Consider the following 16832-nt stretch of genomic DNA (forward strand, 5'->3'; position numbering starts at 1 on the left):
TCTGCGCAGTCTGATCAGGATCCATGCTGTTTGCTTACAAACCCTATAACAAGTAAAGAAACTGATAGCGAACAGCATGGATCCTGATCAGACTGCGCGGAGGCGCAGGCTGGTCTGGATCCATGCTGGTCGCAAACGCATTACGTTGGTTTTGTCATGACAGGGCTCATTTGATGTTGTACATCAGATATAATCTTCTATCAGTAGTCACTTCAATCTATTATTTTGACACATCAAGTTTAAGGCCTATCAAAGTTTAGAGAAGGGACAAACAAGTGTATAACTTCAATGCCTTCCTGGAACCAACTCCTACTTAGCAATGAATGTAAAGTTTCTTGCCCACTGAAAAAACTTGCCCCTAAATACAGGTTTGAACCCATGCTACCAGCAATCCTTACAAGTCTTGACGTATTTACCACGCAGCCAAGCTGCCACATAAGTGTCTTGTAGAACTGAGCATCAATCTGAATCATTGGTTATGATAAATAAATTCAAAACTCAAAAGTTCAAAAGTTGACTTTTAACATTTTTTGTGTTGTTGATTTTTTGTACAGTTTTTATACTGTATTTTTTTTTTTGCTCCAGTTTAATTAAAATCAAAATTAATAAATATTTCAATATTATAAACTACTGAATAACCTTTCTTTAAATCAAAACAGCTTAGAAAAACATGACTGTATTAAGAAAGAAGAAAGATCAAGCAAGTTGTTCCAAGATTGAAGTTTGATGATATCTACAATGGGGGAAAGTTTTGGTTTCTAACCAGAAAACGGTTGTATTGTTACATATGTATACCTCCTCAGTGTAGGCCCTGTTAATATGATGGGGAATATCATTCTTACCTTTATACAACCAGACCATAGGTAACAATTTACTTTCCAAATCTATCAAAAAAATTTTTATACTTAGTGTTCACATAAAATTGCTGAATTAATGAAATCCTCCAAATTTAAAAAAAAAAAATGTCTTCTTAATTCGTGTAGGCCAAGTCAATTCTGGGTTCATTTTTTATTTACTTAGTGGAACGTAGTAACCAAATTGCCTGCTAACTTTCAATACAAATACCAAAAAGGATTATTCTCTCAACTTAATTGGGGAAGAGGCCTTACCCGAAAAAATTATCGCTAAAATTGCTAATTTGGGAAGTAAAAAAAGCTGAAGTTCAGATTTTTGGAAAAACTACATGAATTTAAAAAAAATTTCAAATGGGAGGTCTCTGTTGTGTAAGGAAGAAAATTATGAGAGATTTTATTTTTATCTGATCTTCAGAATATAATATATTGGGATAATGCCCCTTCAAACTGGCGACCAGTGGAGGTAATAATTGCTATGTGAAAAGCATCTATAGAATGATAATAGTAAAAGACACTGATTGTTCTTGAAATAAAAATGTGTAAATCTGTTATAATTATAAAGCCTGTTATTCAAAACTAACTTTTCAACACCTTAGCCTGCAAGTAATGAATATTTCTAATCAGAAAGACATACAAACTTTTGACTAGAATATAAAAATGTATTTTGCTGTTTTCACACGCTATATATAAATTCCACTTTAAGAACAATAGTTTTATCATTACTACAGATGTAAGATACCAGTTCTGGAGAATGACACTTGGGAGATTCAGGGTGACTGGCACCAGGACCTTGTCAACACGTATATACCACCGTCACTAGACTATGATTATAATAGGTGTAACGTGTATAAAAACGGTCTAAATACAAGCCAAGTTAAATGTACAGAATGGGTGTACAGTAAAGAAGTGTTTGAAGAATCATTCACATCAGAGGTAGTATAAAATAATGTTGATTTCTTCAACTTCTGAAGACAGACAACCAAATTTCAAAAAAAAAATTAAAAATAATTTCATTCTATGTATAATATTAATGTTATTTATTATGTAAAATTTTGAAACAGACTATCTGAAACAATGTAGAGTTTATGGAAATCTAACACAATGAAAGATATATTATAACTAATACTACAACTTGAACTTTAAACATCATTTTTCAAAGTCATTCTGCAGAAAAGCCTTGCAATGAGACACAAAGAAAAGCCCGATCTGTAATTCTTTCAATCAAGGTTGAAATCAAGGTGTAAGGGGTCAGTATTTCTCATCTTAAAGCATAGTTAATCACAAATGATATCAAATCTGTGTTATATTTGTATTGCAGCAAAATTTTGTATGTGATGATGCTTTGAAAACATCTCATCTACAGTTAGTGTATTACTTTGGTGTGCTAGTTGGTGACCTTGGATTCGGACTACTTTCTGATGTGTAAGCATACAGTTTCAAAATACTGAAAATATTCCCACTTAAAACTCTTAAGATTTTTGTCAACTTCTGCAGATGTTTCAAAATTCCAAATTTTACCAGTTCATATAAAATGTTGAATTCTACTTAAGCCGGTTCTAGGGGGCATGGATGGTGACTTGCACTTTCCATTACCGTCCATGAATGGGCTCAATCAAACCGAGCCTGCAACATTTACAATATTGTCGTTTTGGACTTTCTTTAAGGATTCTTTATTTCTCTCTTTTTTACTTTATATCATTGCTAGGGAACAACCATATTTTCTTACAGGGCACCAGTACCACATTGTCAACGTTAGTCAAGAGAGCAGAGGGTGATGTGAATGTGCATACAACTGTTGTCACAATCAAAGCTCAACTAAACTTTTGATTTTTTTTTCCATTACAGGATAGGCAGAAAAAAGTCATTCTATCTTGCATGTATTCTACAAGTGGCAAGTGCTATGGGTGTAGCCTGGGCACCAAATTTCTGGGTGTATCTGGTATTAGAGTTTCTGGTTGGTGCAGCCTGTCATGGGGTCTTCATGAGTAGCTGTGTTCTTGGTAAACCTTTTAAACTTAAAACTATATTCTTTAAATCTTTCTCTTTTTTCCCCATTCCATTGTGAAACTTACTATTATGTAGATCGACAATTTCTATTAATTGAAATCATTGATAATGTAAGAAAACTATACCTTAACCAAAAGACCAAGTGTAAAGTAAGTACCAATCTGATTGAATTCAGCTCCTAAATAACCCTATGCTTCAAGGATCTGATAGTCACCAGTTTGAGGTCACCTTGTGACAAATACTAAGCTGATATAGAAAGAAGTCAGTGTAAAAATATGGTGAAATACTGCCAAGGTAAAACATAAAACTAAACCATCAACTATACATATATTCTGTTAATCACCATTATAGGACTGGAAGTAGTAGGGCCAACAAAACGTGTATGGGCTGGTGTTGTGATTCATGGATTCTTCACTATTGGGCTGTGTTACCTCTCTGGTGTAGCCTGGCTGCTCAAACATTGGTCCTACATCCAGATAGCTGTAGCTGCACCTTGTGCCTTATACCTCTCATATTGGTGGTAGGTTTATACTTCATTTCTTACATCTGAATTTCTTCTACTTGTTATGTTTACAAACACAGACCTAGTAGCTTTATACTATAGTTGGTAATAACTTATTTTAGTTTGATTGTGTTGGAAGCTATAAGCTTATTGAAACACTCTCGAATACATTTCTGAAACCAACCAGTACTACACAAGTATTAGTGTAAAGTTTCTTGTTTAAGGAAACAATGGATTGCCCCCGACAAGGTTTGAACCCATGCTGCCAGCAATCCTTTGATTACTAATTCGACATGTTAACCAATTGGCCCAAAGCCACTCAGTGTAATACTATAATATATACCCAATATCTAAACTTTTCCAACTTCACTATAGCATGTAAATTTGAGTCTTATGATAATAAAGCCATCATGACTGTGAGTCTGTTAGTAAAATATACAAAATAATTACTCTACGATACAAAAAATCAAAGGTCATTAAGTTAACATTCCAAAACAACTAAACAAGGTACAGTAAGTCACAATAATTCTGAAAAATTAAGAGAGAAGTGAAGTTTTCATGACAGTATGATGAAGAAAATTTTGTATTGGAAGCTAATAATTCCATCTCATATTTCTTAGGTTGATTCCTGAATCTCCAAGATGGCTGATAAGTATGGGAAAATATGATGAGGCAGAGAAAATCATCAGACGTATGGCCAAAGCTAACAAAGCTAAAGTACCGGACAAAATGTTCACAGCTGATACAGTGGAGAAAAAGAAAGGGGGAAAACTCTGGGAACTCTTCACTAATAAAGTCCTTTTAATAAGGACTTTGATTATTTTCTTTAATTGGTGAGTAGTACAAAGAAAAAGCAAGGTCTAAATAAACCATTTTTGCCACCATTTGGCAATATATATCAAATGTTAAATCAAAATCTTTGAAATCCAATTAAATATATGAATAATCAACCAATGCTAAATAAAATTCAGATAAAGGGACATACTGATTGGGTTTTACATTGCACCAAACCAGTATTGGTCAAAATCAGACTTTCCAGCTTTACTGGTGGTGGTAGACCTCAGGCACAGATGGGCACCTGAGGAGAACCACCAATGTTCTGTAACCTAGCTGGATAGCTTTTTGACATAAAAAAATCACAAAATGCTTGCATGGCTTAAACCTACAGTGGTGACAGGCAAATGGTTTGATGACAACAATCTTAACCACTCACCCACAGACGACCCAACATAAATTGCTTTCAAACTAATAACATTTCTGTTAAATACTATAGAAAAGAATGAACTTAAAAACGTTAACATCAACTAATGAATCATATTTTGTAACACAAAATTTCCTATTTTCTTTCTCTTTTAATTAAACAGGATAATTGTAAGCATGTGTTACTATGGTGTTACAATGTACGCTGGAACAATCGGAGGAAATTTCTATCTCAATTTCTTTCTACTGGCAATCGTCGAGTTTCCATCATTTATCAACATACCAATGTTAGATTGTATAGGTCGTAAATGGACCCACATTTTCTTTATGTGGATTGGAGGATTTGCCTGCATAGGAACTATATTTACTGTAGTGTATGGAGGAGAAGGTGAGTGAATTTCTTCTTACAGATAATAATTCAAACAAATAGTCCTTCAAAATAACCCATAAAATTCTGTATTTTTTCAATGGACTTGTCCAGATCCCATTTTTTTAACTTTCCATTATCATTTTTAGGGATAGGAAAATCATAGTTTGAAGTTTGTTAGCCAAAAGTATAGAACCCGGTTCCTGCAGATTAAAATTTAGCAAGGAACTGCTACTACCAACCATTGTGACATTATAAAATTCTTATAACATGAAACTTAACATAAACCTGTATCCCAGTATCACAGTGGGTATTATCTGGAGTTTGCTCTGTTGTATCACTGTTCCGAACTGCTTCCATCCGAATGTTCCTTTAAAATTTTTCATTCCAGAGCATGACTAATATCTTTATGCCAGTCACGACAAATAATTGTTGTTTAAAAGATTTACTAAATATTTGCCATTTTAAAGCAAGATTGAAATACAGTATATGTCATTTTCAAAAAAACTAAAATTGACAAAAAATGGAAAAGCATTATCATGCTTGAGTAAAACTTTTATCTGCTCTTACATGGGTGCAAGTTAAGTTGCCATAAAACACTGAATTCATATTATTTTAATATTGGTTTTTTCTAAAGAAAAAGAATGTTGTCAGGAGTATAAAAAGCCTGAACTTAAGTTTTTAATCTGGTTCGACTAAATACAAAAAAAAAATTGTATAGTACACTGTGAATATTTTTTTATTCTATCCTAGAATATCATACTGCCACCCTGGTTCTATCACTGATTGGCAAGCTGGGACCTACTGGAGCATTTGCTGTGATATATGTATTCTCATTGGAACTATATCCAACTCTACTCAGGAATGCTGGTATGGGGGCAAGCTCATGTGTGGCAAGGTTTGGAGGAATGGTTGCACCTTACGTTGCTAAAATGGTATGCATTTGTTGACAAAGTTTTTGATGCCAGATTAGTTCATTTCTCACTACTCTTTTAACACTATACAGTAAACTCTACATATAACTTAACACTTATAATGATATACTGCTGATAACGATGCTGTTCCCGTGGTCCTAACTCTTGTTTTCATATTGGTTGCCTGTCGGATATAACGCTATCCGCATATAACAATATAAATTCAGCGGTCCCTTGAATATTGTTATAAGTGGAGTTTACTGTATAACATAGTATTAAAAACATTTGTGCAGAAAGAATAACTACGTGTATACTAAATGTACATTTACAAATTTGTATCACTCACATTTATTTTGGGTTACAGGGTGAATTGATTGGAGGAGATTTTGGTAAAGCATTGCCGCTGGCTATATTTGGTATCACATCTGTTATAGCCGGCTTACTTTGTCTGTTTTTACCGGAGACACTAAACCAGAAATTACCAGATACTGTTGAAGAGGCAGCCAAATTTAAAGGGTAAGATAATCATAAATATCATTGCTTTAACAGTTCTTTCCCTTTCCTATCACACTAATTAAAGCAGTTATTACCCTTATAAAAACTAATTATCTTCAATAGTGTTGCCTATTCTTCAATGTGAATTAAAACCATTCATCATTTTTAGGGAAAATTTTTAAAAGACATGTATTTATACTGACTGGAAAGGAAACAGTGTAGACCATGATTAAATGAGCCGTGTCACGACAAAACCAACATAGTGGGTTTGCGACCAGCATGGATCCAGACCAGCCTGCGCATCCGCGCTGTCTGATCAGGATCCATGCTGTTCGCTTTCAGTTTTTCGACTTGTAATAGAGTTGGTAAGCGAACAGCATGGATCCTGATCAGACTGCGCGGATGCGCAGGCTGGTCTGGATCCATGCTGGTCGCAAACCCACTATGTTGGTTTTGTCGTGACGTGGCTCAAATGGCTTGAATGTAACAACATTGGAAACATGGGCAGAATATGTTGTCACTAGTAAGCTAAGAATTAAACGCTTAAAACATTTCATATCCCAAATTCATTTCTGGTATAAACTTCTGTCATTTATTAACTGCTTTAAAACACTTGTCGTAAATAATTATCAGATAATTATAAAATTGATGGTAAAAGAAAGCACAAATTTGAAAAATGCATATAACCCACAAAAATATCAGGAAAATCTTAATAAGGAAATGTATATCATTAAACAATGATTTAATTAGTTCAGTATTACATATTTCCAAATATTTTATGCACAATCTGGCTAACAAATATAGGATATAGAGGATATATTGCCACAATGTTTTATCTGATGTGCTGTAGGATAGACACATAGAATATTTTGTTCTAAAAATATTAACATACACTTACTATGCTTGTAACTTATGCAAATATTATCATAAAAACAGAAGCTATTTTTAAATACTGCAGACTCCATTTGATTATGCTGTAAATTCCATTCATAACTCTACTTTATAAAACATGTATATATAAATTCACTAACACTTCTGATTTCTTCCTTCATTTTCTCTTGAAAAGTGCTATAAATATCTCGAAAATTACTTATAAATGAAAATCTATTTCAGGCATCAAAGAAGAAAAGAAAGAGAGGTGTATATTCCAGAATCAAATGAAGAACCAACCCAGACAAAGTTTTAACAAATTATCCACACAAGCCATACAGTCATATCGTGACATACATATCTATTTATATTAAACTATATTTGGAACTAAACATATTCTGATATTTTTTCTCTTTTTGAAAATGAAAGAGGTATACAAACAAGTTCAGCTTCCAGCAAAACTTCATTCAGATGTTTTTATACTAGTGAACAATTACAGAAATAATAAAAGTATGGTTTATGAAATACTTTATCAATAAAAGAAGTGGACCTTAAGCAAGGTAGAAGTGAAATTTTTTCAAGCCATAAAAAGAGTCTGCCTTTTATTTATGCAAGGTTGGGAGGAAATTGTCAAGCTAAATTTGTCTATAATTTATTCAAGACTAAAGCAAAAATTTCAAGCTAAATTTTACCTAGCATAAATTATGCAAGGTTAGACAAAATCTTTTTAAATCAAACTTGGCTTATAAAATACCTGTAACCCAATGTCTAGGAATTGAGAATTCTTGCATTAACATAACACAAGAAATGTACATACCTTTCAGCATAAACATGAATGATAGGTAGATGAACAGGTTGTTAATCACTGCTGTAGATTTACCCAGGCATACTGCTATACTGTATGGGTTCAAGAAGTGACTGAAAAATAATTCATTCACATCTCTTAATATTTAAAATTGGCAAGATGAATATTAACACTATCCTCATTAATACCTCCTTTTATCTATTTTTACAACTAGAGTGACATAACTTATCTGAAGATGAAACCTGTTTATTTAAATATTATGGCCATTACGGTTCAAATGGTAAAGAAGCAGTAAGAAAGTATAGATACATATCTTAAAACATGCAACAAGAGCAGTCGTAAGACTCTGTATTCGACTATTCTCAGTGCTTGATAGTAAAACATGAGCCTTGACAATGTAGAATTATCTAAGTTCAAAAAAGGCCATATTACTGTCAAAATCCATGTTAGAGTTATTGGCCTGTGACCGTGACCTCCTATTATGCTTTCAAATAAGTTTCAATCAATTCCCTTAAATAGTTTCAGGGAAACCAACTTGCACTCAAAACTTAAGAAGCTACCAACTTGCAAGCAAAATCTTAGGCAAAGTGTGACCGCTATATATCAACATCTTGGTAAGCACATTAGCTCTCCCTATTCTAAGAATAGTCAAGATAAAAACTGATGATTAATCTTACGCTGCTAATAATGACATCTGCATCATGTCAACATCATCTTTTTTTATTATTATCTTCTCCACACCTACAGCATATTTCTTTACCTCTGACAACTGTTTCTGCAGCTGAAAGTCAGAACAAAATTTCCTTTATATATGTACATCTATATGCTGTGAAATACACAAAGTTAATTTAACATGATCCATCCTACATGAACTGAGGATGATTCTGGGGAAACACTCCACCTATACCTTTAAGAAACAAAATAAAGTGTTTCCTCACATGAAAGAATTTGATGCAGCTGATTTGATGTCTTTCAAGAAATTCAATACACAGGATAATAAACTGGTAAGAACAACAAGCAAATAATTCTCAGTCAGCAATTAAAAACACTCAGAAAAACTAAGCATGTCTCAAAGTCCTACATACTCAACATGTAACATAAATTATAAATCTTCACACTTATCAACTCAAAAGTACAAATAAGAGAGAGTTTCACTTATCAAATCACTCATGTTGATTCTTAATCATAAATGTATATATTTTTTGTTTAAGTGTGTGTGTGGGGGGTTATGTCAAACCAACACAATATAGGTCATAATTATGGCGACTTTCCAGTTTTACTGGTGGAGGAAGACCTCAGGTGCCGTCCATGCATTACTCCAGGCTTGAACGGGCACATGAGTAGATCCATGGATGTTCCATAAGCTAGCTGGATAGCTACCTCACATGAAAGAAACCAAAGTCCCTGTCAGGATTTGAACCCACAGCAGTGAGTGGTAAGGTTTGAAGTCAACAACCTTAACCACTCAGTCATACTGACAGACACCCCTCTACATGTATAATTGATGCTACTAAGAAAGCATCCTTAAACAAATGATAAAACTTGTAAAGAAACTAACCAGGTATCTACTAAAATGTTTTCCAATACTTGCGATAACAAGGCCACTGAGTATATCCAGAAACTGAAATGAGAATGAATGACAATTTTAAAGTCAAAATTCCATACAGCCATATGACATTTGCCACTTACCTGTAAGTAAACACATAATAAAAGAAACAAACATTATACTGGTCCTACTAAATAAACATAGACAAAAAATTTTACATCAGACTTTTAATGAATGACCAGATGTTTTTCCTTTCCTTAAATTTTTACTCCCTTTGTTTAATTACAACTCCAAATGTCATTATTGAGCATTTAAAAGCTTTTTTTTTTTGTTTGAAATTTAGAAAATAAGTAGGAACCAAGGTAGAATTATTGACTTTCAGTGAGTTATCTAAATATCTTTCTCATATCATAAGAATTAAACATTACAAAGACAGCTATGCCAGGAGAGTGATCCTGCCACTCAGTGAGATTCAGGATATATACATGTAGATGGTCTATATGATGTAAAAGCATAAAGAAGCTTGCAAAAATATGTACAACTCACTGCAGTTTCTGAGCCTACTGGGAAATTTGCATTTCATGAAAATAAACAGCAATGCTTTACCCTTAGCACCTAGTCCCTAAATATCTAAAATAGACTTGTCCACCTTTCAATCTAGATAATACCATCAATCAGTTTTAGGGGAAATTTCTTAATATGCATCGACTGAAAAACAGCTCACAGTGTAGACCATGATCAGATAGCATAAAAATGTTACAATATGTAATTTTCTAAACTTACCACAAAGAAGTAATGTATCTTATTAGGCATCAACTTGGTGACAAAACTGAACACATTCAACATAATTGGGGTCTGTAATATAATATTTAAAATTTACTCAGATTTTAGTGATATTATCAAACTATACAATTTAGATTTTCTTTCCTTTCAATGCAGTGAATCAAGAAGATATTGAGTAAATGACACTTTAAGTTTACATTAACATTTAAAACAAGTCAAGCTACAAGGTATGTTACTTATGTCATGTGATTTAACAAAAAGACATTCAACAAAGAGTCACAATAATTTTTTTATATAAAATAACTTAGAAGAGAAAAAGGTAATTCATACCTCATGAAAAAGGTCTCCATTGTAAGGGGAAATGTTGTTATCAGCTAAAGCAATTCCATCCAATGCTGCAAGGTAAATAATGGTCTACTGTTAATATTTAAGTAAGATCTCTAACGGTAATATTTTAATATTTTCTTCCTATCAAAATTTGAAGAAAAATTTACTATTTCATAATTGGCAACCAGTTCAATGAATGTAAATAAAAGGTGGTAAATTGACAACTTATAAAAAATGAGTACTTACAAAGTAAAGTATTATAAGACATTTTTTGTACTAAATTTGTATTTTGCTTTGGATTATGATGGAAATTGTATAGAGGATGTAATTGTAACTTGCTCAACAAACTATAACATTTGCATAACTATCTCATCTCATATACAGGAAAGTCAAAGGCCAGCTTGGACTTTGGGTTGCCTGGCTATAGACTACACATGTATATTTAAAAGGAAATCAATGAAAAAACAATAAAAAATATATAGAATTCTATATCTATCAGTGTAATTTTCAGTATCATTTCTAGTTTGGTGCCACCATTTGATAATGATAAACACTGTCATATTCATATAACAGAACAATCGCAAATAGGGGCTTAAAAGTAATCGCCAAGATGTTCTGAGAGAAAATGGAAGCAGTGGGTGAAATTATCAATACACCCATTGACAGTCTCTATATGAACTACGTAAATAACCAAGGTATATCGAGTGAAAAAACACGAGTTGTGTCCCTTATCTTCGAGTAAAATCGATATCTCTAATGCTAAAACAATGCAAATTTAGCCGTTTTTAAACCGCTTGTTTGGGGCAATTTAATGTCCGAATTTAAAATGTATTACACCAATGAAAAGCTTGTGATCTTAGCTTCGTCTCAGTATATATTTCAACGCATTGTTTGACACTGAAGGTATTTAAATTTTAGGTTAAACCTACCACATGTCAGACCATTTTACATACGTTTTATACGGTGAGATGCGCAATCGGTTATCTTTACTCGCAATTCTACTGATAAGAATAGCCTGTCGTCTGCTAGTTCGGAAACTGTCAATCATGTATTCAGAAATGACACTTTTAAAACAAAACAATTTAATATAAAAATGAACTATAATTTAAAACCTGAATTCCGACTTTCCCGTTTGCGTACTATCATACTAGGGGCAGGGCCGGCAAAATCTCAGAAAATTGTACTTGTCCGTACTCAATGTTCACTTGTCCGTATTTATATTTAATATTTACTGCAAATGTCAATAAAGAAGAGCAATATGATTATGAACTTTTTTTCAATTTTATTAAACATTCTGTGCCATATGTTTAATGATACAATATATTATGATTATAATATAATTTATATTTATAAAATGTTAACGGCAGTAGATTAAAGTAGAACGGCAGTGATGGACAAATTGTGTATATTTTACTGGAAGGAGAATTGGTTATTTGCCAGCACTTTTACAGTTTTCCTTGTGTCACTTGCACCCAAATTGCTCTAAAAATATGTCTTTATTTTTTGCACTCTGGTACCATTTCTTATTTATTCACTCCTTATTCTATTCATCTATATAATATTCATTTGAATCCTGTTAAAAAAATCATATGTACTCTTGAGTTAGATTTGTCAAATTGATGACATCTGGCTTTTTTAATAATATAATTATGATTGTCTCAGAATGTAATATCATATACGTATATACACTTGGTTGCAGCAGATGAATTGTGAAAATTTTGACATCATTATCATCGGCGACGATGAAATTGACATGTATACATTAACACCAGTATTAGACATTCAAAAACAAAGGCATTTTCACTAGAAATCTTTACATAAAATAAATCATAAAATGACTTTGTCCACATAAATCTAAGCAGTCAAATTGCCGATGTGATTCAACTTATTTTGTGTAAATATTCCCGAATGACCTGGAAAAGTTATACTACGTATTTAATTTTCATACAACACAGCGGTATTTCAAAGACAATTGTTGCGAGATTGATGCTGTGTCTGCTATCTAAACAATAAATGCGCTTGAAAAGACCACAGCTTCCAAGTCAATTTATGGCAGAATCCCCGTTGCTACCGGAAATATTTTATTGCAGAGGCTAAGTCGGCAGTCATAAACCAAAACAAACATGTACCCCACATTGTGACATGACCTTGATACGTTCAATAATTAGTTAATTGCCGCGCGCATGCAGTAACTACATGACGTAAGGAAAACCCCAAGCCTGGTTGGTAGCTATTTATGTAAACACTTTAAATAGTAACACCCTAATATGCACGGAATGCCCTCACAAATGACACCACACTTCACATGCTAGTTTTCGTATTAAATGTGTGATTTTCCTTCTGATTTAGATCTATTAGAAAAGAACTAGATTTTTTCTTCAGAATTCCTCTTTTAGCCGCCAAAATTTACATGTCCACGGACAAGTAAACTGCAGAATTTTACTTGCCCGGACCTACAATTGTACGACTCGGGCAACTCGGACAATTGATTTTGCCGGCCCTGAGGGGAAGTCAAAGTTCCAGCCTGCACAGCAAGTCCGGGTTTTGACTTGCCTGGCTAAAGATAATATGTGTACATTTAAAAGAAACCAAATTCAAATAAAAGAATTTAAAAAAACAATCTATTCTGGAATCCAACCATCTACCACATCACAAAAAATAACAACTAAAACTGATGAAACTGTTCATGTATCAAGCAAATCTTACAAATTAAGAACAAGCTGAGGGTCAACCAGGTGTAATATTAATGGTTGAAAGTATAAGTTCTTAGGGCCAAATTTTATACTATAAGTCTCTGGGTGATAAGGCCATATCGGCCGTATCCGGCCTTAAAATTGATTTTTTTCATGTTCGCGAAAACAGGTGACAATTGTAAATTAAATTGGTCCCTCACTTTTTTGCCATGATGTCAATGCATTGCTAATTTCTACACGGTCTGAAAACCATTGTGGAATGCCTGTTCTAAATAGTGACAATCTCAAAATCACTCCTATCGCCAGACAAACACCGAGGCCGACGCTAGAAGCCATATTCTTCAAAATTAAACCAAATAGCGAAATGATAAAAAAAATGCGGAAAAAGATGTTGTGCCAAAATCTGTTTCATCACAAGTCAGAAAGTCCGACCAATAAAAATATGTTCACTCTATAAAAGTGATCCAAAGATACATAGAAGAAATCTTAAATATCAATCAACCAGTGTATCGCTACACAACCAAACACCAAGAAATTATGCTCCCTCCTCAAACATTAAAAAAGGCCCCCGTCAAAGGAAGTGGATGGGTATTTTTTAATAAAAAAGTTTTCTATGTTTATTGATAATGTACATGTAGAGTTGTTTCTTAGACCAGAATTCAGTGAAATGATATTATACTTGATAACATTTCACTTTTTGTTGATGACAAGGTTATTTGATGAGATGAATAGAAGTTTCAATCTCTTTTTTTGTTTATATTGTGAAAAATGGCATCTGAATGTTAATATTGATTTAACTAAATATAAAATTGTAGGGATGTTGCCTAATGAATATGTTTGTATCATGGAGAAAACATGCGGATATTGTCAATCAAAATAAATTGAAAGAGTTCACCTGATACTGTTTGTCAAATAATGCTTAATGTTACATAAATTCTAAAATATAAGTTATGCAGAATTTTATGGCTAAACATGTAGCTTAATTATTTGTTATCCCTCATCTACTACAAGATATTTTGAGATCGTAAATTGTTTTTAGCTAAAATTGTTGCAAAAAGAAAAGTCATTCCTAAAGAATATTTAATATATATGTATGTATAATTTATAGTGACATCATATCGTTTTTATACATGTGGCAGAATCATTTGTGTTATATGTATTTTTTCAGTATTTAAGCAACGTGTAATAATGATTCTTTTGTACAGGGTCTTTCAAATAGATTCTATTTGAAAGACCCTGTTTTGTAGTACAAAGCTGACATGCATACATTGACTGTTTTTGTTATTATACAAGGATATAAAGAGTGTGTTTGAGTAGGAAAAATATCTTGATATATTACTTAATAGCCTTAAACATTATATAAGTAGAATAAGAATATCAGCCACATTCATCATTTATTCAGTCTGGTCGTTATGGTTCAAATTGGATACCAGCTAGAAAATGAATGCTTATGTATGTATTGTAGTTTTAAAAGTATTAAAGATGAATATCGTTTTGCTTTGCTATGCTCCTGCTACAATTAATGTTAAAATTAATATTTTAAGAAGAAAAAACAAACAAAAACAAAACAAGAATTTTTACCATTTTTTATAATCTAGCTTGAACAATTCCAAGAATTACTTGATAGTGGCAATAAGATTATTTCATGCAATCTAGTGTTTTGCATTCGGGAAGCAATTAGTATATCTGTTACACGTTGTTGAAATCATTGATAACTTATGTGTAATTTAACGTAAGAAAATGTCATGATTGCATAATTTGTAAACCAAAATATCAACATTGATTTTATAGTTAATTATTTTAAAGTTAAAGAACTAATGATGACATCTTGCTTTGTTAACATTAGTAATCTCTCATGGCTACGAACCACAGAGGTGACATAGAGAAAATATCTTTTATGAAACAGTGGCATTTTTTTTTATATTTTCTCTGTCATCTACTGTACAGTAAATGATTGGGAAAAATCTCACGGTAATTTTGAAAAAAAAAATCACACAAAAAATTCACCCGCTCACACTCATTTCATTTCTTTCTACATAATTGCTTGCAAAACTTATATTTAGATAAAGAGCAATATTTTTTTACCAGTAAACGCTGTATCCCCATGTTAAGTACTATGTTGTGCTATAGGCGAGTCCTTTTCGTTAAAAGAGACTTTTCGCTATTTAGAAATTTATAAAACTTTGTTTACATTTTCCTAAGCAAAAATTAGTTTTGATTAAATTTGTTTGCTTGATCTAAACTGCCAAAGATTTTCTTAGAAATGGAATGAAAAAGGAGAAAAGTAATTATTACAATTTTAACACTTTATAACATAAATGTTATGACTTTTTGTAAATTATAATTTGTGCCAAATTTGTGGTGCAGTGCAAAAAAAAAAAAAAAAAAAAAAAAAAAAAACTAGATTTGTGTTTTTTGTCCTAATAGTGCTATGATAGGTGTGAGTAAAATTGATTTATGAGCTTAATTGGTTTAAAATCGGGAAAAAGTTATTGAAAGGTTACTAGGAAAATGTTAAATGAAAATGGCGTCTCATTAAGTAAGGGGGTAACTCAGTGAATATGAATAGATACAAATGTTGTAATCTTCATTGGCCTTTTTATTTAAGTTTGTAATTTTAAGTGATTTATCCTGGATAATAATTGTATTGGGAACAAATGTTCTTTAGCCGACCCTAAAAGATAAACAATATAATTATATAATCACACTTGCTTTAATATTGTGTGTTGCTTTTTCATGTTTATCTTGAAAACTTCAACAAAATTCAGAATAACACCAGGTATATATATGTCACAGGGTGAGAAAAATGTGCAGCCTGACCGGGACTCGAACCCGGGACCCTCGGAATACCGTACCGCGGCTCTACCGACTGAGCTATCCGGCCGCTTACACATCTTCTCCCCTAAATATAGTCCAACTAATTGTACTGCGCGACGAGATATTGTGCTATTTTCGTGTCTGGGCAATATCTCGCCTAAAGCGAGATTCTGCCCCAGAACGAAAATATCTCAGAATCAAGCTTTGGCACGTCAATATATTTTGACTACTTCTCCCCTAAATAGTGAACAGTTCTGAACCGTGACATATATTAACATGGAAGAGTCATGTACGGCTAGCCAGGACACGCTGGTTTGTCTAGCCGTATTTTTCGAAAAATTCATATGTTATTTTATGTCTTTAAACATGTTAAACAGGTATTTTAACCAAGAAGTTCTTAATTGGCAAGATGTGACCCACATTTTTCCACGTATGATCTCAGACACTTGTTTAGAAGCGAATATAAGGCATTTATAATGACATTACTCCAGTATATACTATAAATATTTATAGTATATACTGGAGTAATGTCATTATATTTATAGTATATACTGGAGTAATGTCATTATGAATGCCTTATATTCGCTTCTAAACAAGTGTCTGTGATTAAATCATTTAATTGTTAATAAAGCTCATGGAATAAATAATCATA

At 32.6% G+C, this 16832-nt stretch overlaps 2 protein-coding genes across 2 annotated transcripts; one reads left to right on the forward strand and one right to left on the reverse strand.

Moving 5' to 3' along the window:
• Nucleotides 1-1582: 1582 nt before the first annotated feature.
• LOC132723855 (organic cation transporter protein-like) lies at nt 1583-7837 on the forward strand (the record flags this gene model as incomplete). Its single annotated transcript, XM_060708658.1, is given in 9 exon segments — nt 1583-1787; nt 2173-2276; nt 2700-2854; nt 3213-3381; nt 3984-4196; nt 4728-4951; nt 5684-5865; nt 6209-6360; nt 7453-7837. Coding segments are annotated over 9 exon segments (1477 nt in total), but the record flags the coding sequence as incomplete, so codon positions are not given.
• A 115-nt stretch (nt 7838-7952) lies between these two features.
• Nucleotides 7953-13709, reverse strand: LOC132723854 (phosphatidylinositol glycan anchor biosynthesis class U protein-like). Its single transcript, XM_060708657.1, has 6 exons — nt 13564-13709; nt 10674-10738; nt 10344-10415; nt 9573-9635; nt 8692-8795; nt 7953-8127 (listed from the first exon to the last, which is right to left on the reverse strand). The coding sequence occupies exons 1-6, from the start codon at nt 13697-13699 to the stop codon at nt 7953-7955; spliced, it is 615 nt and encodes a 204-aa protein (XP_060564640.1). The 5' UTR covers nt 13700-13709.
• Between the last annotated feature and the right edge of the window lie 3123 nt (nt 13710-16832).

This window comes from Ruditapes philippinarum, unplaced genomic scaffold (genome assembly GCF_026571515.1).
Source record: "Ruditapes philippinarum isolate M1 unplaced genomic scaffold, ASM2657151v2 ctg5433_1_1_1_1, whole genome shotgun sequence".
NCBI lineage: Eukaryota > Metazoa > Mollusca > Bivalvia > Venerida > Veneridae > Ruditapes > Ruditapes philippinarum.